At 49.5% G+C, this 25,515-nt stretch overlaps 6 protein-coding genes across 6 annotated transcripts; 4 read left to right on the top strand and 2 right to left on the bottom strand.

Moving 5' to 3' along the window:
• Positions 1–350: 350 nt before the first annotated feature.
• Positions 351–3,000, bottom strand: N7496_002753 (i-AAA protease YME1; the record flags this gene model as incomplete). Its single annotated transcript, XM_056695684.1, has 5 exons — positions 351–746; positions 811–2,525; positions 2,588–2,702; positions 2,760–2,903; positions 2,971–3,000. The coding sequence occupies 5 exons, from the start codon at positions 2,998–3,000 to the stop codon at positions 351–353; spliced, it is 2,400 nt and encodes a 799-aa protein (XP_056557896.1).
• Positions 3,001–3,778: 778 nt separating this feature from the next.
• On the top strand, positions 3,779–4,864 carry N7496_002754 (uncharacterized protein; the record flags this gene model as incomplete). The annotated part of the gene is made up of 1 exon (XM_056695685.1): positions 3,779–4,864. The coding sequence occupies one exon, from the start codon at positions 3,779–3,781 to the stop codon at positions 4,862–4,864; it is 1,086 nt and encodes a 361-aa protein (XP_056557897.1).
• A 765-nt stretch (positions 4,865–5,629) lies between these two features.
• Positions 5,630–7,042, top strand: N7496_002755 (mannose-1-phosphate guanyltransferase; the record flags this gene model as incomplete). Its single annotated transcript, XM_056695686.1, has 4 exons — positions 5,630–5,681; positions 5,768–5,811; positions 5,942–6,965; positions 7,023–7,042. Exons 1-4 carry the CDS (start codon positions 5,675–5,677, stop codon positions 7,040–7,042), a joined length of 1,095 nt encoding a protein of 364 aa, XP_056557898.1. The 5' UTR covers positions 5,630–5,674.
• Positions 7,043–7,752: 710 nt separating this feature from the next.
• Positions 7,753–9,183, bottom strand: N7496_002756 (3-keto-steroid reductase; the record flags this gene model as incomplete). Its single annotated transcript, XM_056695687.1, has 2 exons — positions 7,753–9,025; positions 9,122–9,183. 2 exons carry the CDS (start codon positions 9,181–9,183, stop codon positions 7,753–7,755), a joined length of 1,335 nt encoding a protein of 444 aa, XP_056557899.1.
• Positions 9,184–10,208: 1,025 nt separating this feature from the next.
• On the top strand, positions 10,209–11,412 carry N7496_002757 (sucrase/ferredoxin-like domain-containing protein; the record flags this gene model as incomplete). The annotated part of the gene is made up of 2 exons (XM_056695688.1): positions 10,209–10,601; positions 10,702–11,412. 2 exons carry the CDS (start codon positions 10,209–10,211, stop codon positions 11,410–11,412), a joined length of 1,104 nt encoding a protein of 367 aa, XP_056557900.1.
• A 10,450-nt stretch (positions 11,413–21,862) lies between these two features.
• N7496_002758 (putative C2H2 finger domain protein) lies at positions 21,863–23,035 on the top strand (the record flags this gene model as incomplete). Its single annotated transcript, XM_056695689.1, has 4 exons — positions 21,863–21,916; positions 22,017–22,208; positions 22,281–22,360; positions 22,438–23,035. The coding sequence occupies 4 exons, from the start codon at positions 21,863–21,865 to the stop codon at positions 23,033–23,035; spliced, it is 924 nt and encodes a 307-aa protein (XP_056557901.1).
• Positions 23,036–25,515: the final 2,480 nt, after the last annotated feature.

Raw genomic sequence — 25,515 nt, forward strand, 5'->3', positions numbered from 1 at the left:
ACTGCTCTACGAATCTTAATCTAGGATATCCTACATGGTCGAGTCGCAGCATTAATAGACTATTCGCTTCCAATCCATTTAGCGGTAGACATACAAGATTATATGTACAAACGATACAGTCGGGCATAAGAAATAGGAAAGATGATAAAGAAGAGACCAGATAAACGTAGAAATAGGAAAAGAAAAATGGTATTTTCAATATCGACGCCCGAACGATCCGGGAATGCAGCACGAAGATAAAAAGAAAAGCAGAGGGCCTGGCAATAAGATCAAAAGAAAAGTGAACACGACAAGAAATGCACTGAGAGAGGAGAGAAAGGTGACAGGCGCTCCGCGCGCGAGAGCCGTATTTAATCTGACCCGGTAGGCGGGACCTCTGCTGCCGGTGTCGGGTTCAATCCAGCTGCCTGCAGGGCATCGGGCAGCTTAATTGGAGCGCTGGGCGAGATAGCCATCTTGTCGAGCTTCTCGCCGCGGAGAACCTTTTCCATTTCCTCCTTGGTTAGAGTCTCGTATTCGATCAGAGCCTTGGAGAGGATCTCGAGCTCGTTTCGCTTTTCGGTGAGAATCTTGGTTGCGCGAGCGCGGGCCTCCTCTACGAGACGTCGTACTTCGGCCTCGATCTCTTGCTTAGTCTCCGAGGAGAGGCTATCGTAGTTGGTCGACAGGTCGACATTGCCGAGCTTCTTGGAGTAACCGAAGCGGGTGACCAGGGTAAAGGCAGTTTCGGTAGCTTGTTGGATGTCCTGGAGAGATAAAAGTTAGTATAAGCTTTTCCTGTGAAGTGTAATTGCATGAGACAAAACTTACCGCTGAAATACCACTGGTAACGTTGTCCGGCCCGAAGATCATCTCTTCAGCAGCCTTGCCACCCATGGCGACGTCGATGTCGGAGAGATACTCGGTGTAGTTCCGGGAAACAGTGTCCATCTCCGGAAGGAAGTGAGTGATACCCAAGGCCATGCCTCGAGGAACGATGGTGATTTTATACAACGGAGTAGCAGATCGGGAGAAGTAAGCAACCAGAGCGTGTCCAGCCTCGTGGTAGGCAGTCAGAAGCTTGTCCTTGTCTTGGATGATACGGCTGCGAGCCTCGGCACCCATCATGATCTTATCCTTGGCCCAGTCGAAGTCCAGAGGTCCGACCTTGGGCTTGCGGTCACGGCTGGCATGGATTGCAGCCTGGTTAACCAGGTTCTCCAGATCAGCACCGGAGAAGCCAGGGGTACCACGGGCAATGACACCAACGTCGACATCAGTGCTGATCTGAACGTTCTTCATGTGGTGGCGCAGGATATCCATGCGGCCACGAACGTCGGGAAGACCAACCACAACCTTGCGATCGAAACGACCGGGCCGGGTCAGGGCCTTATCCAGCAACTGCGGGTAGTTGGTAGCACCGATGATGATGACACCGCTGGTCTGGGAGAAACCATCCAACTCGGTCAAAAGCTGATTGAGGGTCTGCTTCACGTAAGCGGCATCACGCTCATTTCGCTTGGCACCTATGGCATCCAGCTCGTCGATGAAGATGATGGCTGGAGACTTGCTGCGAGCCTGCGTGAAGAGGTCACGCACACGCTTGGCACCAACACCGACGTAGACCTCATCGAACTCGGAACCGGACATGTAGAAGAAGGGGACACCGGCTTCTCCAGCAACGGCACGAGCCAAGAGAGTCTTACCAGTACCGGGAGGACCGACCAAAAGGACACCCTTGGGGAGTTTGCCACCGAGGGAGGAGAAACGTTCGGGGTTCAGTAGGAATTCAACCAGCTCCTGCAGCTCATCCTTGGCCTCGTCACAGCCATGGACATCGGTGAAACGAACAGTCTGCTTCTCAGGCTGAGCCTCATTGTTCTGTTGGCCACGAATGTTCTTCAACACTCCAGTTGTTTCAACCAGGATGGTAATCAGAACGAGGGACAGATAAGTGAAGAAACCAAAGATGAGTAGGAACTTGACCCAGCGGAAGACGGTGTTGCCCAGGGACTCCTCCACCACGACGTAGAGAGGAGCCTCCTTGGCACCAGTACCATTAGGCTTGTTTGCCATGCCAATTTGACCACCATGAGACCGAGCAGCGACAGCTTGACCGATGGCCTGAAGCTGATCCGAGTTGAGATTCTGGTTCTGACCTACGATAGCGCCGGATTCGCCACCAACACGTTCCAACGCCTTTGCGTAGATAGCCTCGGAGGCGGCATTGCTAGCAAACTGTGCGCTCCGGTATCTTTCCACAACAATCGCTGGCATGTTTGCACGGAGAAGAGCCTGGTAGAAGGTGTTCTGGGCGTTTGCACTGTTCGGGTTGTTGTTTGCGGTCTTTTCCTTCTGGGCCAACATGTTCTGCGAAGGGCCTCCGAACAGGAATCTTTGCTGCTGGAGCCTTGAGAGTCCATTGATCTTCGGGGCTGCACGGAGGTTGCTGAGACGGAAGGGTGTCAAGGTAGAATAGGATCGGGTGGTAGAGGATGCGAAAGCGCGGACTGTGGGAGTTGTGGACGGGGCCCAGAAGGTGGTACCTATCACAAACGCTCTAGGTTAGATATGAATGAATTCGCGCAATTTAATAGATATCACTTACCTCCGCTCAACATGGGGGATGGCCCGCGAGGCGCAGACCGGTGCACGAGGCCGGCTCTCAACGCTTCCAGAGAGACGGTGTCCAGGCATTCGGGCAAAGACACGCGCTGGGATGTCTATTCAAGTCAGTATTTTGATATCACTGTAATCAAATTTGATGAAGCAACACATACCGCCACATTCTGCTCTGAGAAAGAAGACTGCTGGCGAATACCGCGAACGTCGCCTGTCGGAGTTCGGCCGGCGGCCCGCGTGAAGGGAGCGACGAGCACATTAGACATGGAGGGCCAAAGATCCGATGTTACCGCGGCGACACTCTAAATGCAGATCATAAGTATTAGCGATGGAACTCGGATGTAAAAGCAGAAATGAGTCAAAACATACCGGCCGAGGAATCGAGACCTGGAAGGCCATAGTTGTCCGATATACAACGGCACTTGGCCGCGGAGAAGAGGAGAGTCTGCTCCTCTAGGGTAGGATGATGTGGGAATGTACGAGCAAGGGAGAACAGATGGTGTCTAGTTCTTATTTGAAACAACTGCCATGGCCGACAGTGAAGATGCGGAGACGAGGGGGGTTGAACGGTGACGATGGCTTTTACTCCGCTGGGGCTGCGGCGAATGTCGGTTGCCACTCGGGCCCGCTTGAGTAACCGTAGGGTCACGTGGTACCATCCATTGCATTACTCAGTACATCTTGAGGAGGTCTGTAGGTTCGCAGGTATAGAACTTGGTAGAAGTTTTGGCAAATATTTAGTTTTGAGAAATAGGTAGAGAATATGACAAGGTGATTTTAACATGTGGTGAATTGTGAAATCGAGTGTCTGCACTAGGGCTTACAGTGGAAGAATATACAAGAGTTCTCAGTACTGCCATCTTCTACGACTATCCACGGTTCGGGCCTGGGCCGAGTTTCTGACGGCCGTTCTTTCTTTCCACTTCCAACTGTCCCCGACATCACTCGAGCTTTAACACGTCAGGATTGAGATGTGGTCACTCAATACAGAAGCTTGCATCCAGCTCCAATGAAGCCGTGATGCCTGCATCTGTATCACCGCTGGCTGACATCACTTGATACAAACCATATGGTGGAACCATCCTTATTCCAAAGGCATGGGACAAAGTGGTGGGAAGGATTAATCAAACTAGGAGTCAGTCAGACAGATGAATCTTTTAGCCCGGTTTCCAGAAAAATGGCCCTCAGGACGATCTTTTTGATGGGTGCACCATTGCCTAGTAGCCTGGACTGGGAAAACGATGAACTACTCAACGGTGCTATACAACCATTTCAAGGCACAGACACCATCCACGAGCATGAGATATCAACCATTCAAAGCGAAGACTCCGTCAAATGGAGAGTTCTCCAACCTCTTCACATCGAGCATCCCACAAGCTACTATGAATTCTACCATGGACAACAGAATCCAAGCTTTCTGACGACAGCCCAGCTGGTAGAAGCTGATCATGAGTCGATGAACGAGGACTCGATTATCTCGGAGTTTTATGACCATTCGTTCGCGGTGCATGAAACGTCAGAGATATCTATCTCGGGGCTACGAGAGGAGGAATCTACGCAGGAGAGCGGAGACCTGCTCTCTTGTATAGATGGAGCCTCCACAAGGGCGGCAGCAGAAGTAAATGACCTTGAAATACCTCGGTCTCTACAGATTTCTGGCCTGATTAGGGATCTACAACACCTTCCCACAGCAGGATATCTCCAGTCCATCACACCACAGACAATGACGGTCAACTTGATCGTGGGGATCATTGCGATCCACCCCCCTCGTCGCGTGGTGACACGACAACGGAAGACCGAGCTCGACATCATTGAGTTGATAGTTGCCGACGAGACTCGGACGGGGTTCGGTGTCAACTTCTGGATTCCAGCCCAAACGTCCATTTCTTGCAAGACCCAAGACGCAGATCGACTCGGCCGTTCACTAGCCATGCTCCGCCCACGAGACATCATCTTGCTCCACACCGTCGGGCTCAGTTCATTCCGGGAGCAGGTTTACGGACAAAGTCTGCGGGGAGGAATGACCAGAGTCGAATTGCTACATCGACAACCGGTGGATGCGACGGATACGGCTGGATTCTACAAGGGCGATTTGCGACGGGATAGCTCCTACGATCACGCCGATCTGCCGCTGCAGAAAGCTCGCCGAGTTCGAGAATGGGTCCTCCAATTTGTGGGAGCAACGGATGAAGCAGGCGGTGGCCCATCAGGAATGTCTCAGACACAACGTGGCCACCAGCGGCTGCCCCCGGACACTCAATGAAGGGGGGAGGGGCTGGAGAAGCAAAAGAAAATACAAAGTATGAGTGGAACGGTGGATGGGGAATCCGCAATTGGGAACTGTCTCAGGAAGATGAAGGAGGGTTATGGTTAGTGCGACGGATGGGGAGACCCTCCATATGACCAGAATTTCTGATCCTTTCGCGCTCTCCACGCGCCAGCCGACCGCAACCGACCATCAATTAAAGACCTGTAGTAAGAGAAAAAACAGTATCCGCCACTCTTCAGGGGGGCGACATCGCATGACTGACGATGAGAGGCAGAGAGTGAGCACGGGGGTTCTTAGTTCGCGGGGAAGCCAACTCGGTGGCCCCGATCCAGTCAAAGGCGGCGGCACTGCATCGGCCGGGATGGGCTTGGCTAGCCCAGTCCAGTGTGACCTAGAGAGACTGAGGACGAGATGGGGGACCCGGGGAGGAGATTCAAGAAAGGGAAATGGGAAAGGGGGCAATTGAAGAGATAGAATCAAGTCATTGGAATTGAACGGGAATAGAAGATAACTACGGAGTAAACGTCGCAAGAATGATGATACTGTACTCGGAGAGTGATTGAATCTTGAAATGGCCGCCCCCTTTTCCCCTTGGCCGCAAACGTGCCCCTCCACCACCAATCATCGGGCCTCTCACGTGCCCCACTCGTCCTCCTGATAAAAATAAATCCATCAACGGCCAGGTGTTCCCTAAATAATGATTCCTCTCCCTGAACCTCTTCTTCGAGATCACTGATCTCTATCTTCTTCTTTCTTTTTATCCTTGCTAATTGTCTCTGATCTTATCCTCCACACACATCCACAATGAAGGGTATGTGAACCGAATCGAATCCCCCCTCCTCCACGCCTCCATGCATTTACCCCCTCTTCCGTCCCCGTACTGACAGACCGCCGCAGCTCTCATTCTCGTCGGAGGTTTCGGCACGCGTCTGCGTCCTTTGGTAAGTTGCTATCGAGCTATTATCTCCCCAATGGAGCTATTGAATGCTTCAATGCCGGGCCTCTGGCCTTTGGAATTGCTTTTGGCTCCTTTTTCCTTGGCTCACAATGACTGACTTATCGATTGTCTAGACCCTCACCCTCCCTAAGCCGCTGGTGGAGTTCGGCAACCGCCCCATGATCTTGCACCAGGTCGAGAGCTTGGCTGCTGCTGGTGTTACCGATATTGTCTTGGCTGTCAACTACCGCCCCGATGTGATGGTCTCCGCCCTGAAGAAGTACGAGGAGCAATATGGTGTTCGCATTGAGTTCTCCGTCGAGTCGGAACCTCTAGGCACCGCTGGCCCGTTGAAGCTGGCCGAGAAGATCCTGGCCAAGGACGACACTCCTTTCTTCGTTCTGAACTCCGATGTCATCTGCGACTACCCCTTCAAGGAGCTCGCCGAGTTCCACCGCGCCCACGGTCAGGAGGGTACCATTGTCGTCACCAAGGTCGACGAGCCCTCCAAGTACGGTGTCGTCGTTCACAAGCCTAACCACCCCTCCCGCATTGACCGCTTCGTCGAGAAGCCCGTTGAGTTCGTTGGCAACCGTATCAACGCCGGTATCTACATCATGAACCCTAGCGTCCTCAACCGCATCGAGCTGCGCCCCACCTCCATCGAGCAGGAGACATTCCCCGCCATCTGCAAGGACGGCCAGCTCCACTCTTTCGATCTCGAGGGCTTCTGGATGGACGTTGGTCAGCCTAAGGACTTCCTCACCGGTACCTGCCTGTACCTCACCTCCCTGGCTAAGCGAAACTCTAAGAAGCTGGCTTCCAACTCTGAACCTTACGTTCACGGCGGCAACGTTATGGTTGACCCCTCGGCGAAGATTGGAAACAACTGCCGTATTGGTCCCAATGTGGTCATCGGCCCCAACGTCGTCATTGGTGACGGTGTCCGCCTCCAGCGCTGCGTCGTGATGGAGAACTCCAAGGTCAAGGACCATGCCTGGATCAAGTCTACCATTGTCGGATGGAACAGCTCCGTCGGCCGCTGGGCTCGTCTGGAGAACGTCACTGTCCTGGGTGACGACGTGACTATTGCCGACGAGGTATACGTCAACGGTGGCTCGATCCTGCCACACAAGAGCATCAAGCAGAACATTGATGGTAAGAATACTCTTTCTCACACTGGAATTGGGTTTCAGCAAAGCTAACAGTCTCTAGTTCCCGCGATTATCATGTAATCTCTTTTCCTTACCCTTCACGTCGACACGCCCTTCACACCTCTCCTCACCTTCCCGATACCTTCCTTCCTCCCTGTCTTGATGCATGGATCCGGAGTCGTTTTCTGCGTGATCTGCTCCCGCTATTGCGTTGGCAGACTTTTTTTCAAACTTCAAACCCCCTCCCCTTTTTCTATTCGTGTCTCCCCGATAATCGATATCATCCCAAAACCTAGATGGTGGAGATGCACGATTTCACTCGGCTATTTGCGACAATTATCCCCTTTTTAGTCTCTTCTTTGCGTCAGAGCTCTTCTCCCCTTTTCATCTATCTACTTTGTCCAAGCTCTGCTTCTTATCTATCTACATCCCCGCTCCCTTTTTGCGCTTTCTATTGTTTTTGTTGCTGGTCCCTTTCTTCTCTTTCGGAAAATGGCGGGCAAAGGAAAATCATGCTCTACCTGTTTTAATGATATCATGGGCGCGGGGCGGGTTCTGTTGATGTAAATAATTGGGATGTGGAATCTTCAAAAAAAAACAAGATGCAAATCCAATTGCTATGGAAGTTACTCGGTATAAATATTTTTAAAGGTATTATTGGATTAAGGTATTGTGTACATGCCATTATGAGTAGTCTACAGATGATCATTGTCCTTTAATCCGAAAGGGGCATGTGCATGATCATGAATGCCCCAAGCTCCCAGCTAATGTCTCAGTCTCACTGAGTAGTCTCAAGTCTCAGCCGCAGCCACAGCCGCACCCTTGTCCTTCTCAGCTCGATCCAAGATAGCATCCCACTTAATCCGTAGCTCCTCCATCTGCTTCCAACACTGGCGACCGAGCTCCTCGAAATTCCCCTTGGCCTCAGCAGTTAAATCAACCACGCCACGCTTCCGCCGACGATTCCGATCCGACTCAACAACAGCCCTACCGACAACACCGCCGTGTCCCCACCCATCCACCTCGGTACTGCACACATTCCCGACGCCAAGCCGGTTCGCAGAGGATCCCCATTTCACCCGGCCACCGCCGGACTCTCGGTACGGAGATTCGGCGGCGTCGAGCGCGCCTTGCGAGGACAAAGCGAGGAACACGGGTGACCAGGCGCCCGTGTAGGTGGACATACTGTGCCAGGGGGAGCCGAGCATGCGCGCGAGCCAAAAGGCAGCCACCATCCCCCAGACCAGCGGGAGCGCGAGCGGGACAATGGAGGTTGCGCAGATTCCCGGGTGGGAGACATACATGGTTGGGGTGTTTTCCTCAGTGACTTGATCCTTTTCGTCGGTCTGGTCGTTGGACAGGAAGCTATCCACGGCCCACGGGGCGGTATAGGGTTGATCGGAGGTCAGGGCGAGAATATCGGTTAGAGCCTTGGAGGACTCGTAGGGGTTCTTGCTTTTCAGACCCTGGATATCATCGATGTTGAAAAAATTGATAGTCCCCTCGATACTGGATACCCAGACGACGCGACCGGGTCCATTGGGAGAGTTGGCCTTCTTCAAGAGCGGTGCCACGTTATGCGCCAGCATGTAATGCCCAAACACGTTTGAGCAGAACACGTTTCCTAGAACTGGCTCCTCCTCCTTCTCCGTCTGCCTGTCCGTCAAAACTCCGACGTGCGCTAGCTTGAATGTCGGCCATGTCACCTGGGAAATGAGATCGGTGAGAATACCCCAGATAGCCTCGAGCCAGCCAATTCCACACCAACCGCCAATTCCGGCATTCAGGATAATCGCATCGAGTTTGGGGAATGTCTGTAGGAGTCGGCGGGAGAGGGCGCGCGCAGAGAGGAGATCGCCTAGGTCGACGCTCTCGGAGACGAACTTCACTCGTGCGGCGTTGGACGAGGAGGTCGAGGATTGTAGGTGCGCTTCCAGACGATGGCGGGTATCTTCGGCTTTGCGTGCACTCCGGGTAGTAAAGATAATCGTGAGGGAGTCATCGTAGTGATGCGAGGAAAGGAATTCATCGGCAAGGCGACAGCATATCGAAAAGCCAAGACCGCTGGGGGAGAGCGTACTTGATTAGTCCAAAGATACCTCCTTTCTTCATGATAGACCCCCGCGGGCAAGGGGTTTCTGTTTTCTGGCAGTAGCGTACCTGTTTGCACCAGTCACCAAGATGTAGAGCTCCTGTGGCTCTCGAGGTTTGCTGTCGTCCATGACTCTGTACCCCCTTTTTGAAGTTGAGTGGACTGTCTGGTTCTTTTCTTTTACTTTTTTTTGGGGCTCCGGGGAGGGGGATCATGTGATGCTGCGGTTCCTGAATAGTAGTGGATCTACGGCCGCCATGTGGATCGAGTTCTGGGGTGATACTCGATAGTAAGCTTGAAGTAAGAGATAAAAGACATGAAACATTTATCGACTCAATGTCTTTGTTGTCCTTACATCATGGTGGCCGACATAAGGACATGATACTCGTCTGGTGCCAAGTATGAGCTCTCACCACGTGACCGTCTATGCAACTCGACCAGCTACAATGTGTTGTGTCCATTAAGACAGCTCCATGATCTTGTAATCAGGAGGAATTGATCGACTTCAAATTTGATTGATGAACTTGGTGGCACTGTGTTTTATTTTTCTTTCAAAATATTGCTTCCATCTCATTTTATCGGGACCTTCTAGAACTAGGCATAGAAGTAGATCAACCTACAAACATGTTGAATATAGACACCCATCGTGATTTCAACGATTGCTTCTTCTCATATTGAGATATGTGACTTCAAAGCTCACGAAATACACCTTCTTAATAGGTTAAGACAGTGATAAATAGGTACTACAAGCATCTTGATAGCCATCCCGCCTACTGGTCCGGCCCACTCGGGGTGTAAATTCGTATAGAGAGAAATCAAGTCGGTGTAAATCTAACAAACTCTCCCCACTACTTTTATACGAGACTTAATGGCCCACTTTGCTCCCCCACCTCTTTCAACTGTATGTAAAAAAGAGTTATGGACTCGATATCCCACGGATTAATAGCGTCGGCCCCAGTGGGGGCTTAGTCAGGCGGAATCAGTTCCGATTCTTGGCAGAAATGCAAAATGATTGATAAGATCCTGCGCAACAGGTACGCGTCATAGCGACAGAATTTGATCAAAAACAAATTGACCACCTATCACTTACTTATTTCCAATCACAAATTCCAACGGGTGCAGTTCCCCTACTATCCACCCCCGCCTGTCATCACAATGGAACTCTTCCGCCGGGGCGCCTCTTCGCTCTTCGGTTCCTCCAACGTTTCCCTTGCATCCTCTAGGACCGACACCGACACCGACTTTGTGGGGGACAATGCGCTAGCTGAGAAGGGATTCAAGTCTATCTCGGAATCGGATAAGCTGTTTAGGCAGACAGACCCTGCGGTCGATGGCGACGAATGCTTGCATGACTGCGCATCTTGTACAGTGAAATACCCCGCCAAATTCGACGTTGATCAAGAAGATGAGCTCTACGGACAAGTTAAAGGCTGGGCGACACACCTGCTGGTTGCTACTGGCAAGTCAGATTGGGTGCGCGATGTAGCAGACGAGGTGGGCAGTGTCATGGAGGCCATTGAGAAAGGAGGAATTGAGCCGAGCAACGGGGTAAGACCAATCTACTATACAATTACCTTTTCGCTCCCCCTCTCTCTGTTCTCTCGCGGTATCCAGAAGTCCACCACTCACATGGCGCATATTCTTCTAGAGACTCAAGCTGTCAGCATCAAACATGCCCGTTCCCGACGAATACCACATGCATGAGACGGGCAAACAACCCACTGATGTGCTTCTCCTCCCCAGTTTCACCATCGTGGAACAAGTCACCCCGCAACTGGTCCCGGACTTGATCGAGAACTTTGTCAACAAGTCATTGACAACGACGACACCCCTAGGCGCCTCGCCAGCAGGCCCCAGTGAGGAGGAGCAAGACCAGGAACAGCAGCCACCACACCCTGCCAGCACATCCCTCACGACCCCGCTCCGTTCACATCCCTGCCCACACGCCGCCGTCATCCTCCTCTGCTCCCAGCGCACCCGCGACGCCCGCTGTGGCCAATCCGCGCCTCTCCTCCGGCGCGAATTCGAGCGCCATCTGCGTCCGCTAGGCCTGTATCGCGACATGAACGATACGAGACCCGGCGGCGTGGGCATCTACTTCATCAGCCACGTTGGTGGTCACAAGTACTCGGCGAACGTGATTGTATACCGCCGGCGCGATTTCGAGTGGTACAAAAAGAACGGTGCAGATGGCAGTGAGGACGACGAGGGTGCGGCGCAGGGTATCTGGCTGGCGCGTGTGCGGCCAGAAGAATGTGAGAATATCATCCGGTATACCGTGCTGCAGGGCAAGGTGCTTAAGCCGGGGAAGCAATTGCGGGGTGGGTTCGATCGAGAACGGGGGTTGACGAGTTGGTGAAATGGATTGCAAATACTGCGGTCTGTTTGGGGACTGGATTTGGATTAGACTTTGAATATGTGAATCGGTATAGGTATATGCGACATGGATATAGATATGAATGTAGCATACAATTGCATTACAATTGCATGGATTCGAAGACGACCCTCCATTCCTGCGATGCTCCAGCCTCGCAAAACTTACCGTCTAAACGAATTCAGGTGCCTCGTGATTACCCTAAGCTAATGTTTCCTGGTTGTTGTGAATTGAGGCAGATGACTGTCAAAACCTTGTTGTTCAGGATAGTCCCGGCTGAATGAGAGGTTATGTCGTCGTCGCGCCACGGCTATACAAATCTCCATTCTCACGAAGCTGAGCCGTGCTTGGCTTCGGTCAATTGAAAATGCCTAACTAGTTCGAGCCGGTCAAATGACCTGGAAACGAGGGGTTTGGTGGTGACCAAAGATGAGGCTTTCATCCTGGATCCCCGCCATCGAGTCTAGACCTCGGCCTCGAGGCATAAAAAGGGACATTAATCACAATTACAGTATAGGCTAGACTTGAGACGAGACCGATGGGATGGAAGCAGCTCACGGGTGCGGGATGATTTGTTCCAATTGGTCCTTTCGTTCGCCATATCTATAGGGCTGGCCGCTATTGACTGGGGGGCTGGTAACCGAGGGACTGGCTACGTGAATTGGCAAGGTGACATTCTCAGGTTCGCTTAAAACCTTTTGAATGGCTAGATGCAGGATTGGGTTGTAGCAATGTCTTAGTTTTGCCGTATCGCTCGCAAGGGATGAACGACAAGATTGTAGTCTAGCGAGTTCGTATCCTAACATGCTGGACTGCACTAGTAACGCTACTCCAGGCACATCCCATATCTTCCCCCACCCCACACTCTCCAAGCCCCCAGCCCACCTTTCCGCATCCACATGAAACTGCGACGTGCATCCTACCCGAGTGCCGACCCGGCAGTGCAGGTAAGGTGGCGTCGTATGGAGAAGAGAGTTGTCTTGGAAGGAGAGTTTGAGGTTTTAGTTAACTCCGTCGAGGCCCACAGGAAAAATAAATGGAGTATGCCCGTGAAGACGCCCCCTCAGACGTCATGGTGCAGTTTCGGTGGCCGATTTACCTCGGAGACAAGACCGGATCAGATGAATGGCTGAAGAGGAGGCGCTGGGGAAGAGGTACAGCATGGTTACTATTCATTCCATTGCATGATTCCACTATCCCAGGATAGTAAGGTACGCCTGGGGAAAATTTCCGCTCTGAATAGTTACGATCGGGCATAAGGATCGGGCTTTGAAATATTAATGGTTCCATCATTTACATGTTTTACTGTACTAATTAGCGGCGGGATTCTGGCCTGGATAAGTAAAGAGGCATGCGCTAGGAAGATATGTCCATCCCAATCAATTTACTACCGTGCAATCAGAATTCATGTTAACCAGAGAGCGGACCCTGCATAGTGCTCAGAAGATGGTCGCAAATTACTATGATGACATAGACACGCATATCTCATTAGGCAGCTTTCGCATGCACTATAGTATGTAGTTCAGGCCCAACCTAATCTGGGAGTTTGAGAACCATGCTCTCTTATCAGGTACAGTAACCTCATTTGTCTGTATGCCTTCCGGAAGACTATCTCTTTTGATGCGGTCGCATCTATCATGATGTGAAACGGGCGGACATATTGACTGTTGCGGTAACACATTTAAGGGCACATCGCCATCGGTAAGGAGGAAAGCGTATCAGCTTAAGACTTAGGTGGCGTTCTCCCTGATAGGGCCGGTTAGCATAGGGATTCGACAAATCGACCAAGGCAGCAAATCATAATTACTTAACTATGTTGGATATTTTTCTAATAGGGCTCATCTCGATTTGTTTTGGTTTTACGCTGTTTCCATTATTCCTGTCTGGTAACTATTTATCTTGCCCAGAATACGGAGTACATGCGGAGTACACCCCAATAGCGTGGACACCCATGTCTGTATCAGTATCAGGGGGCAAGGAAATAATTATCGTGGCTTGCATTTCCAGCCCCAAACCAAGACCTACCTTCCAAGGCTTTTCTGGGACTCGGAGAGTTTCCGATCACGCTAGTAGCACGCCTTGTCTCTAGGAGCTATCTTGACCGACAGTTTATGAAGAGCGAGAAAAGTGAGCAGAGAAATACACTGGTGGGAACCCCTTCCGACAGGACAGCCGATCGGTGATGGAGACAGTGTTGCAGTAGATCGTCTGTCCAGGTACGTGTGAGCTACCAATGAGACCGGAAATTTTGATTATGCAAAGCTACACAGAACTCGGGAACGACTGCTGATGTATGTATGTTTGTTTAATAATATGTTCCCATCAAGCCAATCAACCTGGATGTTTGGTAGATATAGCCAGTTGTCGAATCTGGAGGTGCCTTTCTACTGGGTAATTCGCTAGCCATACAACCCTGAAAACGCGTCTCAACCGAATGAGGATGAGTGATCTTACGGGAATTCATATGGACCAACTAATCAGTCACTTGTGTTCTTTCGTCAATATTCTAATTGATATAATACGGACTGCGTATTACATGGACATCTTCTTCTGACTTGTGTGGTTTGGATGAAATATCATAGATTCTCACACCACCCTTGGTGATGAATAATCCTAGTCATTTCACTCGAGCTCATTATCAGATGTGTACTATCAGACTTGCGCCACCGTAAGCGTTTATTTTCTTAACTTGATTTGATATGTTCAATTTTCAGAGATATTAGCGGAATTGCAAGGCACGAGCTTACTATTCAGATAGTCAATCTACTTACCAGTACCAATCACTTTACTCAACCTGAAGCTCATATCAAGAGGGGAAGCTATTTAGGTTTGCATGTGATTTACCGCTCCTTCATTGAAGAGGCAACTTGACTGTTGATGAGGCAAATGAAGATGTGGTGAGGCGAAGCAAGCCACCTGCGTAGGGAAACGAGATAGCCGTGAGAAAGTTGTCGAGTGTACCTATATCTAATCTCTTCAAGGGAGGCTGATATGAATAGCAGTGATCGACTTTAGCATGTGCTTCAACATACATGCGCCCCATATTAACTCACTAGCGTGGCAACCGCCATAATCGGCAGTCCACGTTTATGGCTGGATATCGTACTGCTAGTGGCGTTTTAGTTTCATCCTTGCATATGGTGGGTAGCTTTGAGGCAAGAGGCGTCGATGATCAGTATGGCTTCAGCTGCTTCATTCAAGTTTTGGCGTTTACGATTCTAAGCCACATATTCAAGTGAGGGATGGGAACGGCCTTGAAAGCTGAAGAGAGATTAATCTGAGACACAAGAGCATCGTGTCAGCAAGTTATCAACATTGGAGGATTATCTTCTGAATTTGCCGCTTTGCTCTTGCGGGGCGGTTAGCAACGGCCATAGTATATATATATAATGGCCTTGGCAGAGACATATTTCAGACAGATGCGCGTTGGGATAAAGGTCTGACTCGACGGCGTTTTAGGATTATGTCTCATTGTGTTTATGTGGCAAGAGACTGAGTATATTCGTAGTTTATTTTCTTTCTAGCATATGCCGGCAAATCGTCCTTGTCGTTATCAAAAATTCATTTATCACGATATACGCTAATATATGGATGCCTTGTCCGCTCCAATGGGTGGCACCTAGCTCTGATGGTATACGTAGCGTTAAGATTCGGGATGTATATTGACATGTTGTGAAGGTCCAAGAAAGATCTCGTCTGAAGGTGATCCCGTGAAGTTTACGTCTCTTTCAAAGAGCCTCGACATCACAGTGTTTATTCTGTTGTTCAGGCTGATTTCCCTACGTTTACATACACGCAGCTCAATGCATGTTAGAGGTAGGCGGATGATTATAAAGATGCCGGATACCCATCAGATTTGAAAGATTTAATACCCTATCACTGAGTTCAAACATACTAGCTCAAAGATAAAGGCAGCCTATACGTAACCCAGCCGGCCAAGTTGCCCAATGATACGTATGGGATATACTTCCTATTCCAGTGACCTAGAGCCAAGACGAGCTGAAACGAAAATAGGCACATGAAAAGAGCAAATGATGAGAGAGATGACAACACCCCAGAATTATACGAACTATACAAAAGTCCGAACACAAACTCATCTTCATCCTGTGATTTCCTGATGGCGCACCCTCGGGGATAAGTTGAGTCCTTGGGCCGATATCACCTTGATGTATTGCGTACTTGAGCAACCATTTTCCCTTTTACAGGTATCTTACTGAGGAGTTGATAGGATAATATGTAGGCAGTATCATTATCTCATGGGAAACAGGCAGCCACACGCGTTCTAGCTTGAGGATTGCATCACTTGCCGTCGCATTCTCAAATGCGGGGTAGCTAGCTCTACACAAAAAAAATCGGTACTGACGGGATGCCCACCGACAAAAGCGTGGAGTTAATTCTGTACACTTGACGCTCTCCTGCCCGCGGAGATCCGCATTAACCCCTCGGAATCACTCTACGGATGTACTCTTGAACTCTACTCTTTTCTCATGCAACTTCCATCACATTCGCTCTCCCGCTTCGCGTGATAGGCGTTGCCAGTCATCACGCACCTTTGGTAGGCTGGGACGAAAGAAGAAGACGCGGGAAAATAAGGCAAACGCGATCACATTCGCTAATAATTATCATAATTATCGCTGCTTTGTTTGGTAAGGAACCCACTTCCAGACGCTTTTTCATTTGAAAATATCCCCTTCACATCCCTGGACCCGGGGCCCCGGAAATCTGTCCCAACGCAGATGAATGACCAGCGGTCAAATGATTTATCCAATGACCTGGCTCATGGGAAAAACAAAAGTTTGATTGACGTCCTTAGCATTTGGCAGTCTTTATTCTTTGTTTCGTTATTTTGCTGAATAGCTGAATCGGTCACCGACGAAACAACATGAAAGGATTCCCAACGATCTGAGTTACCACTGGACTAGTGTCCCAAACTATGTACATGGGGGCCACCATTCGCCAAGTCCCGCCTTGCGATTTTCACAACATCTGGACCTTCCTTTTTCTCTTTTCCTCTCTAGCCAGTCAACTATAGATATCTACAAGAGAAACCGCTCCGAATAACCTTCTTGAGATTGGATCATTGGGGGTCAACCCCACTCGGTCCGCCACCATAGCCGCCCGTTGAACGGGTATATATGCCGTAGTTACTGGAAATAGCGCCACAGAAATTCGACCTCCAATAGAGGGGCATATCGGACGCTGATAAAAGAAGAAGGATCCATTTAGAGTGACTCGAGAAAGGGCCGTTGGTAAACGACAGGACGAGGATGGGATCCACTCGTCGCGTATTCTCGGCGCCATCATGTCTACAGTATCCATTTTCTTTTCTTTTCTTTGCTCAAGTATCCCAGTTGCTTTTTCAAGGTATCCGGTACGTACCTAACTTAGTATATTCGGGGTTTACTTTGGAGGGATGCCATGCTTTGCCATTCCCACCCCCTAACTATGCTAGATTACGGCAATGGCTGAAGTGGACTCTGTCGATTATTTCCGATTTAGGAGAGTCATTTGTAGGATCTCTGTCTTCCGATGACTGATGGCAGGGACGGCGTTTTTCATCGGCGAATCTCTGTCATAACGAGTGGGGCATTTGGCTTTCGCGATTATGCATCGCGTAATTGGACCGTTGGGGTCCAGATCGAGCTTCACTATTACAGGCTCATCTCCAATATGATTAGGCCCCGTAGACATGCACAACGCGCATGTAGCTCTGTGGAGAGGAAAAGAAACGGAAGGCCTGCCGATCTCGAGGCCTCTCCCCTTCGGGGGGGGGGGGGGGGGGGGGAGGTTTCCAGTATAGCGTTTGACCTGGTTGGTCTACTCGGTGCTGGTGATTTTTCCGTGGGAAACTTGATTCTCACATTCCCTCGTGGCTTGCACTTGGGACTTTCTTCGGGGCAATATCGCTCATCGAGTGGGTGTAAATGGCAATAAGGTTAGGGGATTCGAGAAGATCCCTGGTTTAAGATTACCGTGAAGTGGAGCCCCACGTTCAGAAGCAAATGCCACCGAGGTGCCTCAGCTCCCCGATTTGTTTTCACTATTCTCAGGGTCTCTGGCTTGGCAGGTCCCTGGATTTTGATAGGGTCATAGAGAACCCTGTCATATCTTGCCTCTCGATGGAGGGGTGGCGATGCCGATTGAAGCTTCTCCCGATTACTGCCGTGGGTAAGTAACTTAACGGCAAATGGTGATTGGTATCGGCCAACCGAGGCCAAGCTTGGTTGTGAATGGCAAGTAGTCGACATGGTCCTTTCGACCTTCCATTTTTATCATTGCCACCGTCCAATTTACAACTTTGTGTCAAGCTAGAGAAGGCAGCGAAAATAAAGTCCCATGCAGATATTGTTCTGCCTGATCATGATAAACTTTACGTGTGGCGGTAAAGGGGTAAAAAGAGCGAATTGCACTTCATACCGTTGATTCCCAAGGATCGTCGCGTGTCCTCCACAAGAAAACAGGAAAAAAGAAGTTTGAGACAAAAACGAATAGAAAAGAAAAGAAAGAAGGAAAAAAAAAGCAATAGCAATAGCAAAGAAGAGTCGATGGAAATTACGAAGGGCTGAGAGGTATTGAGACGGTGAGGCAGAGAAGAGAGTTCTTTCACAATTAATTTGCGTACTTCACTGTACGTAAAGCTACAAGCTTATTCCATTATGACGCTGTGCCCCAGGGGGATGGTCCTCATGTTGTTTTTTCTCTCTTGCTGCGGCGACCGCGAACCAGGCCCTGAATACCGCATCGCCCCTAGAGTCTATCAAGCGCTAGATCAATGCCTGTGCTAGTAACTAGTCTCGGGGGACTAGGGACCCAATCTGAGTGTAAAGAGATTTCTCTTTGGACATTCTACCAAAAATCCTCTTGTTCGACGTAGCTACGGGATGTCGAGGATGATTTGTCCCTTTACTACGCGTAATTTAGGTTTGTCTTTATTTACAAAATTCAAAACCAGGGTGGTCCAGCCCTTAGATGGGGGGGGGGTTTACTAGCAAGAGTGGAGTTGAAAGTTCTACTTAATTACACTTGATCGCCGAAGGAACAGCCCCAACCTTAAGGAAATGACTCGGGAGGCTTCTCGTGAAATCTACTCGGGACTCGGCATTGCTAGTTAGAAGAGAGGGGGGGGGGGGGGGGGGGGGGGGGGGAAGGGAAAAGAAATGCGAGTTCCACTCGGGATACGGAATTATTGGGGAAAATCTACGCAGTACTTTGTAGGAACATCCCAAGACTAGTCACTCCACAGGCATTGAATGGATCCACCAGGTATCTCCGTGTGGGATAGTGTGGGATGCAGTTAGAAAGGAAAGAAAGCCGCGTAATGAGAACAGCATCCCTTGCTGGACAGAGTATCCCGCACTCATATTGATATTGCGATCTCTAGTCACGATCCGTGATTGGAGCGTTGGGGACAATCTTCGTGCTTCTCTTTTGCGGGGACACCGGAGTTTTAACGGTGAAAATGTCATCTGGATTCCTGTCCTGGACCCTCTTTTGTTCCTGTAGGTAGAGGAAGGAGCCGGATCGCATAGGAAAATCAAGTAGTCTATCTGCACTCTAGCCGCTAACTCTGTTTCATCACCTACACTTGGGGGTGTTGTTTTGTTGAGACGATCGTCCGTTAGCGTGGGTGGCCTCCACCTCCACCTCCTCTCTTTTCTCTCTTTCTCTCCTCTTAACTGCCTCTTGGGGTTGTCTAGGCTCGACTGGAGTAGCTAAATGGGGCTAAGAATACGGAGTAGCTCGGCCATGAATGGTACTCCTTAGATATTGCCGTGGCTTGACTCTGGCCGTTTTGCTTGCGTGAGAGGGTTTGGATTGGCTGATTTTCTGACTACTACAATACATATGTAGGAGAAAGGATTGGGCGATGATATCATGAAAGAGAGAGATACGGAGAATAGTACTTTAGAGAAAGGGACTGTAGCACGACAGTAGGCCTCCCACATGTACCCCGAAACTTGTACATTGTGTAGTTCACATGTACTTAATGATTAACCCTCCGGAATTGAACTGGGGTGACCTAGGGCGAACTGGCTAACTCTTGTCTTCATTTTCTTCTTTTAATCTTTACTTTTTTTAAACTTCTCTTCCACTTTTCTTCTTCTTTTCTTTTTTCACTTTTGACTTTAGATATATTCCTTTTCTCTCTCTCTCTCTCTCTTCCTACCCCTTATTCCCCCTGGAATCTGGGGAGTAGAGAATCAAGTCCGAAGATCCAGACCTGTCGAGGTTTCCTCACCGAACAAGCAACGAGAGGTGCACCTCCCGCGTGGAGAGCTCCAGCGGCCCCCAGATTTTGTTCGTCCAGCGATTGAGCGAAGGATCCGAAGGGTCGGAATTGCGTATGGTCAGGGCGCAGTTTCAGATCCCCCATCCAAGTCACTCTAACTTTATTTTTCCTGGTAACATAACACTGGACTTTGTCATCATAATCGTGATTAATACTGGAAGTAATTCAGTGTTATTAAGGATAAAAATGCCTTCTGAGATGGGAGCAACTTCGGATCATATTTAATATATTCTAATCATTCGTTAGAGTCATGGTTTCTTATTCAAGTAGGTATATACGAAGCCCCCCATGTTTAATGGGGAGAGTCCCCGTCTTGATGGGAAAAAGTGACTGACTTAGTAATAAAATCACGGATCCACTCAGCTCAGAGTCCACCTCGTATCCCCACGCACCATACCCGGTTCAGTCTAGTAAAGTATGGCATCCAGTCGCTGGTTTAGACAGTCTGGAACCGGGATGTAAGTTGGCGCCCCTCTTCCAAGACTAAGGAACGGTAGGTCCGTACCGCCAGCATTGACTGGGCCTAGTGGCCCTGGTCGTGGCCGATGGGAATGTGGGGTTCGACTCTCTAGAGATGTTGAGGCAATCGTAATTTCGTAGTTTAACAGCGAGGTTCAGTTGCTAATTTAACTTGGGTCTGTTAATGCTTGTTTTCGTGATAATACTAGGCTGGGAGATAGCTAGGTTTGCGAAGGGGGGATTGTGGTAAAATAGGATGTCTAACATTACTCTATGTATGTATGAAAAGGCCAAAGGTTGATAACTCAGTGTATCTATTCTACAGCTCGTCCCTGGTCCATTCAAAAGGTGCCTTGGATTTCCTTCGATATGTAATCCGTTGATTTGGACCCCCTTTTCCCCTTTGGGGTCTTCCAATGAGAAAGGTGCATATCCTTGACATGCCAAGCGGCCGATGTAATCCTCCCGTACGGTGGATACCTGGGAAGACGGTCGTACCCGGTCTGTACGGTTGGTAATCTTACGAGTTCAATACCCCTCAATGTACTTGACTGTACCAAGACATACGAAGATGTTCTCGATAGTGGGTGCATTGGGTAGAGAGATATCGTAGTGAATATGATGTATACGAGTATACCAATGTACTTGATGTGTCTAGCAAGTTCATTCTTTGGAAGACTACCGAATATTTCCAGTGTAGACAGTCTGTATTGAACAGCCTATTCCTACTGGATGCCTCTCTGGATGATGTGCGTGGCTACTGGTAAATTAATCGCGCCTCGTATGGAGGATTTAGTAGAGTATCTCGACATAACAACGGTGAAATTAGAAATCATCCTATGATGGATACTGGAAGTTTTTTGTTTAATATATCGATAGTTCTATGATTATTGTTATTATTATTATTATCATCATGAGAGACTGAAATTAAACCAGGATCCCAGATCCAAGAGGTTAAGTTACCAGAATGATTCATGCGATGGCCCCATGGATTAAAAATAAATCGATGCGAATAATAATCAGAATAATCTTCCAGTCTTTTCCCTTTTCGATCAGATTTAGGGGAATTGCTCATGGAATTAAATACTTAAAAAATAATAATCGCTGATTTTATTTAATTATCTTTTTTTTAATTATTATTTTAATTATCATTCATTCATATTTGATCCCCCCCTCCTCTCTCTCTCTCTCTCCCATCCGCGCCGTTATTCCCTTTCCAGGGCCTCGTCTCTCTTTCCTCTCGTTCTCGCTCTTTACTCATCTGCTCATCTGCTAAGTTTATCTACTTCGAAGATTCATTTGAGCCCCCCTCCTCCCCCTCCTCCTCCCTTCCCATCCTTCTTCCTCTTCCTCCCTTCCTCCTCCTGTTATTTTCCTTTCCCACTTGGTCCCCACATGGTCGCGCGTCCTTATATGGGAGTATTATGCTCTGGATTCGCCTAAACATCCCGGTTGTTGCTATTCATCCGGCCTGACCAGGTCCATCCCGGATTCCCCTCCAGTCCAACTTCTCTTGCGCGTCGCACGCGCTGATTTAACTACTCTTCTTTCCCTTTCCCCCTCTTCCCCTCTCCTCCAACTCCGATTTTCTTATCTCCCGTCGCCTTGCTCCGCGACCCGCTTCCCCCGCAACCTGATCTCGTTCCTTTTGCGGAGGATCTTCCACTATCATCCTTCCTCGCAGTCATGGCTCCTGGAAATGGCCGCGATTTCAACTGCTCTTGGACGGATTGTGGCAAGGTATGTCTTTTGATTTTAGAGCGATTCTCTTTCTCCCCGCCTAAATCGCCATCTCCTGCTTTCCCTTCGCCCAAACTCGATACTCATATTCGCCCTCTAGTCATTTAATCGCAAGTCCGACCTCTGTCGCCATTATCGGATACACACCAATGAGCGACCCTACCATTGCACAGTGAAGGATTGCAACAAGAGCTTCATCCAGCGCAGCGCTTTGACCGTCCACTCCCGGACCCACACCGGCGAGAAGCCCCATGTGTGCGACCATGAAGGCTGCCAGAAAGCTTTCTCAGATGTGAGCCGATCTCAACTCGAGCCTCGATATAGCGCATTATCCACTAACGGGCAACTTTTTTTTTCTTTACAGTCATCGAGTCTCGCCCGTCATCGACGAATTCATACGGGCAAGCGACCATACATTTGTCAAGAACCCACTTGCGAACGAAGGTAAAGACCCGTCTAGGAACTCCCCATCATATCCCAAAGGTGTCGCCTACTCACATATTCTCTCGTTCTTATTCTAGCTTCTGTCGCAAAACCACTCTCACGAAACACCAACACCGATCGCATCCTCCTGGTTCCCTCACTCGCCCATCCTCGGAAGATGCGACCTCGGAGCACTCCTATCACCACCAGACGCCCGTGACGGTATCGATCCCAAACGGGAATGATCAGTACCTCCTTGCGCAACAACCATACTACTCGCATTCCGCAACGCCCAACCACGAGTTTTACTCGCCACCGAGCGTCCAGATGAACTCGGTCCCCGTGCATGAAGGCGCGCCTCCGATTGTCACGCAAAACGTGCCCGTTACCTCGGCCATGCCTATGCCGCATGCCCCACAACATGCACCGCCCCATCACCCACAACAGCAGCAGCATCAGCAACAGCAACAACAGCAACAACAACAATATATGCAGATGATGCAGCAGCGCTACGAGACGACTCCGCGGGCTAACTATATGCCTCACGAGTACCACCAACCACCATTCCCAGGCCACCAGATACCAGAGGGACAACCGATGATGGTGGGATACCATCCTAATTTCCAGTATAAACCCCCAACCCGGATCTTGAACCAACCGGAGGGCACTGACTGGGGTTTTTTGGGAGTAGGTTAAAAGGGGACTACGCTTAGATGCTACGGGTCCCAAATTCTGGGCCCGTCTGATGAATGCCCGTCACGACTCTCCTGTTTTATCTTTGCTCTCTCTCTCTCTTCTCGATTCCCCCTACCGTCAGTTTTTGAGAGAAGCTTCTGGGATTCTATAGTCCGTTTGTATTGGTTATAATTATCTATCTCTATCTCATTATGTTTCCATCCCTTGGCTGTCGGGCGCTTCTGCTGGATTCCCCCTTGATCATTATTCGTTTGTGGTATGGGATCTTCTTCCTCTTCATCATCAGCCTCATTTCCGATCTCTCATGTCTCATTTAAGAGGAGAGGACAGGCGTTCATCATTGATTCCAATCCTTATTATACTTTCCTTTCTCTCCGCTTCTTTTCCTTGGATTCTATATTCCAAATGCTGCGCTGATTTCTACTCCTTGATACCTGGCATGAGACGTTTTATGCGCCTTTTTTTATCCCCTGAGGAGACGCTTTCCTTGTTCTCCCCCGAGTTCCTTGATGTTAATGAGGAATGAAGAAGTCTCCTTTTTACCCACGAGAGTCCCCTCTTGTTTCCTTTTTCTCACATGGGAATGCAACATTGGCAAAAACCCTATTCAAACTCTTAATCAGTCCCGTGCCTGATCGTATACGAAAGCCAAAGCCACCGCTCTTTTTCCTTCGTAGACGGCCTTACAGAACTTAGCGCTCATTTCATCATCTTACGCCGCATGATAAGAGCCAAAAAGCCGAGCCCAAATCCTCCGCGACCGCTCCACTCTAGTGGGCCCTCCCTCCGTCGAGCTAACTGAGCTCCTCTTACTGGATCCGGACTGTCCTTGGGATGAGAGAGAAGCATGATTGGACGCCACACTTTCCAATGGATCCCTTTCTCGAACGAAGTCCATAAGCGCACTAGCCTGCCAACGGTAGATACAACAATGTGGTCAGAATGAAATGACGATTAGCAAGCACTAATAGTAATCTCCGTCGAGCTGAAAAAAGAACAACTCGGCGTAGCATAGTTAACAGAACATAAAAAAACGTAGCCGAGGTGTATCCAAAAGAAGATAATAATCCCCCCTTGAATGGCAATTAAAACCAGCCCCCATAAACAAGGGAAGAGCCCCAGTCTCCAGACGGGTATTCGCGCCTCAGCTTGGTGATCCAAAGAATGCATGGCGTGCATGACTCGTGGCTGGCCCCCATTTTGGACTAAGTACTACTAAGAGGACTCCGTACTAACTGTCTGTAAGCAAGTCAAAAAAAGACCTCGGAAAACGCCACGCTGCCAAGCACAACCCCCCCAGAAAGGGTTTCCCAAGGACTCTTCCCCCCCACCATAATCCAATAATCTCTCTCCAGTGTTAACATGAAGAGAGGGGCTGACTGAGACTCTTCCCGCCGAGCTACTACTACTACTACTACTACCTAGTACCGACTGTCGCTGGCTCACTAATGGGCAACTGGCTGGCTCAACGCCGATTCAAACCTAACAGCCCGGATTGCGGCTTTTTCATTCGCGCGCGCTCGTAATCGCTTACGCCTTCTGGCTGGCTGGGTTGGTGTCTTGGGACGGGGGTGAAATGCGTGAGAAAATGTGTCATGTCATATGGAATATGTTTGACTTTGTGGATTTTGAAGTCTTACTCTCATAGTACTACAAACAAGTACTGTAGGAGTGCCATGCCGCTACTACAACTACTGCGTCTACTAACAGCGCCCCTTGCGTTCCGACTCGCCGATACTGTACTTAAAATCGAAGGCGCTGGGTCTAGGGTGAGAAAATTATCTTTGCTGGCCAGCCCTTGCCCTCGTCGAATATCGATTTTGCCATTCGCAAGGAGAATGTCGCAGTTCCTCCCCTCCGGAGATCCGCACAACATACCACAAATCTCTTTCCAACCCGATTATATCAACCGATCCGATAATAACAGACCAGAGCAGACAGTGTGTTCGGGTAATTCTAAAAAGAATAGGGCGAACAAAAAAGAGTGAAGAATGCTAAAAAAAAATGGTCGCTAAACTCGACGCCCTGACTGGATCGCCACTCATGGAAACTTCCGATCGACACTACTGTATAGTGTATAGCGGTAGTTCATCGTCCATCTGCCATGTGAAGTACATCACCGCCAAAAGGAAAAAAATTCCTTCTCGACGTTTCTCGCTCCGATGAATGTGGGACCCTGTACCTGTACCTGTACCTCGCGTGGCGAACTTGTAAGCCCATGCGATAATAGGCAATGATGATATGCTAGGTATTTCGTTCCGCCAATAACCGAGTTGTGCCATTTAACAATACTTCAATACTACGACGGGAGTATAGACTCCCTTGTCAGGGACACAGGTGACACTGCCGTGAGACACGGTCTGCGCCTTCCGTATAGTATTGGATAGGCGCGGGATGTCTGTTCCAAGACTGTGGGTGTGCTTAGATTGTAAGTTTGTATAGAGTTAGCATGAGCAGCCCGAGTCAGACATGGCGCGACT

Source organism: Penicillium cataractarum (assembly GCF_028827025.1).
Source record: "Penicillium cataractarum strain IBT 29864 chromosome Unknown utg000002l, whole genome shotgun sequence".
Lineage (NCBI taxonomy): Eukaryota > Fungi > Ascomycota > Eurotiomycetes > Eurotiales > Aspergillaceae > Penicillium > Penicillium cataractarum.